Source organism: Eimeria mitis, genomic scaffold (genome assembly GCF_000499745.2).
Source record: "Eimeria mitis Houghton genomic scaffold, Emh_scaff4891, whole genome shotgun sequence".
Classification (NCBI taxonomy): Eukaryota; Apicomplexa; class Conoidasida; order Eucoccidiorida; family Eimeriidae; genus Eimeria; species Eimeria mitis.
The window spans coordinates 3,153-4,303 of NW_013573191.1; the positions used below are offsets into that span (position 1 = coordinate 3,153).

General features: G+C 54.1%; 1 protein-coding gene across 1 annotated transcript in view; it reads right to left on the reverse strand.

Annotated features, from left to right (window-relative positions):
* EMH_0078350 (uncharacterized protein) overlaps positions 1-670 on the reverse strand; it is a gene marked incomplete at both ends in the record, with an annotated part of 1,720 nt that extends 1,050 nt beyond the window's left edge. Inside the window, one exon of the mRNA XM_013499983.1 lies at positions 397-670. Coding sequence (XP_013355437.1) covers positions 397-670 — 274 coding nt within the window. The remainder of the gene's footprint in view (positions 1-396) is intronic.
* Positions 671-1,151: the final 481 nt, after the last annotated feature.

Sequence of the window (1,151 nt, forward strand, 5' to 3'; positions counted from 1 at the left end):
GCGGTGACACCGCTGGTGGAAGGGGACGCGAAGCCGGACTGCTTCTGCTGCTGCTGCTGCTGCTGCTGCTGCTGCTACGAATCTGGTGCTGCTGCTGCTGCTACTGTGCTGCTATTGCTGCTGCTGTTTGTGTGTGTGTGTGTGTGTCTGCTTGCAGCTGCTGCCTACTGCTGCGTTTTCTCCTGAGGGGCGTTTGGTTTGTGTTGCTGCAGCAGCAAGACAGCGGCGTGTTCGTGCTGCAGCGCAGCATTTTGATGTCTCCTTTTTGTCTTCTCTCCGCAGCAGCAACTACACTGTCTCCTCTCTCGTTTCTCGCTGTCCCCCCAACGATGGGGATCGTCTCCTCTGGATCGATGATGAGCCCCTAGAGACTGTGCTGCAGATAGCTGCACATACACTCCATCATGTAACATGTCTCCTGCTGCTGCTCCTGCTGCTGCTGCTGCTGCTGCTGCTTATGTCGTGCTGCTGTTGCTGCTGCTTGTGTCTTGCGGCTGCTGCTGCCTATTTGCCGCCGGTGCTGCTGCTGTGCTGCTAAGCTGCTGCTGATGCTGCTGCTGATCTGCTGCTGTTGGAGGGCCAAGCTGCTGCTGTTTCTGTTGTTTTTCTGCTGCTGCTGCTGCTGGTGCTGCTGCTGCTGGCGCTGCTGCTGCTGCTGCGGTTGATGCATATATGCTTGGGTATTAACATGTCTCCTTTGCTGCAGGAGACATCATCTGCTGCAGCAGCAGCAGCAGCAGCAGCACCACTGGACTTTGTTAGCGGGATCGGGGAGGAGACACCGGAGGAGACGATCCTCCCCACGTGGCTCTCAGACCCCTTCGCGGGCCTCAGAGCGGTGAGGGGCCCAATCAACTGTCTCCTTTTGTCTCTCTGCTGTCTCCTTTTGTCTCTTTGCTGTCTCCTTTTGTCTCTCTACTGTCTCCTTTTGTATTTCGAGTGTCTCCTTTTGTCTCTCTAGTGTCTCCTTTTGTCTCTTTAGTGTCTCCTTTTGTCTCTCTAGTGTCTCCTTTTGTCTCTCTACTGTCTCCTTTTGTCTCTCTACTGTCTCCTTTTGTCTCTCTACTGTCTCCTTTTGCCTCTCTACCGTCTCCTTTTGTCTCTCTACTGTCTCCTTTTGTCTCTCTACTGTCTCCTCTTATCTCTGTAGT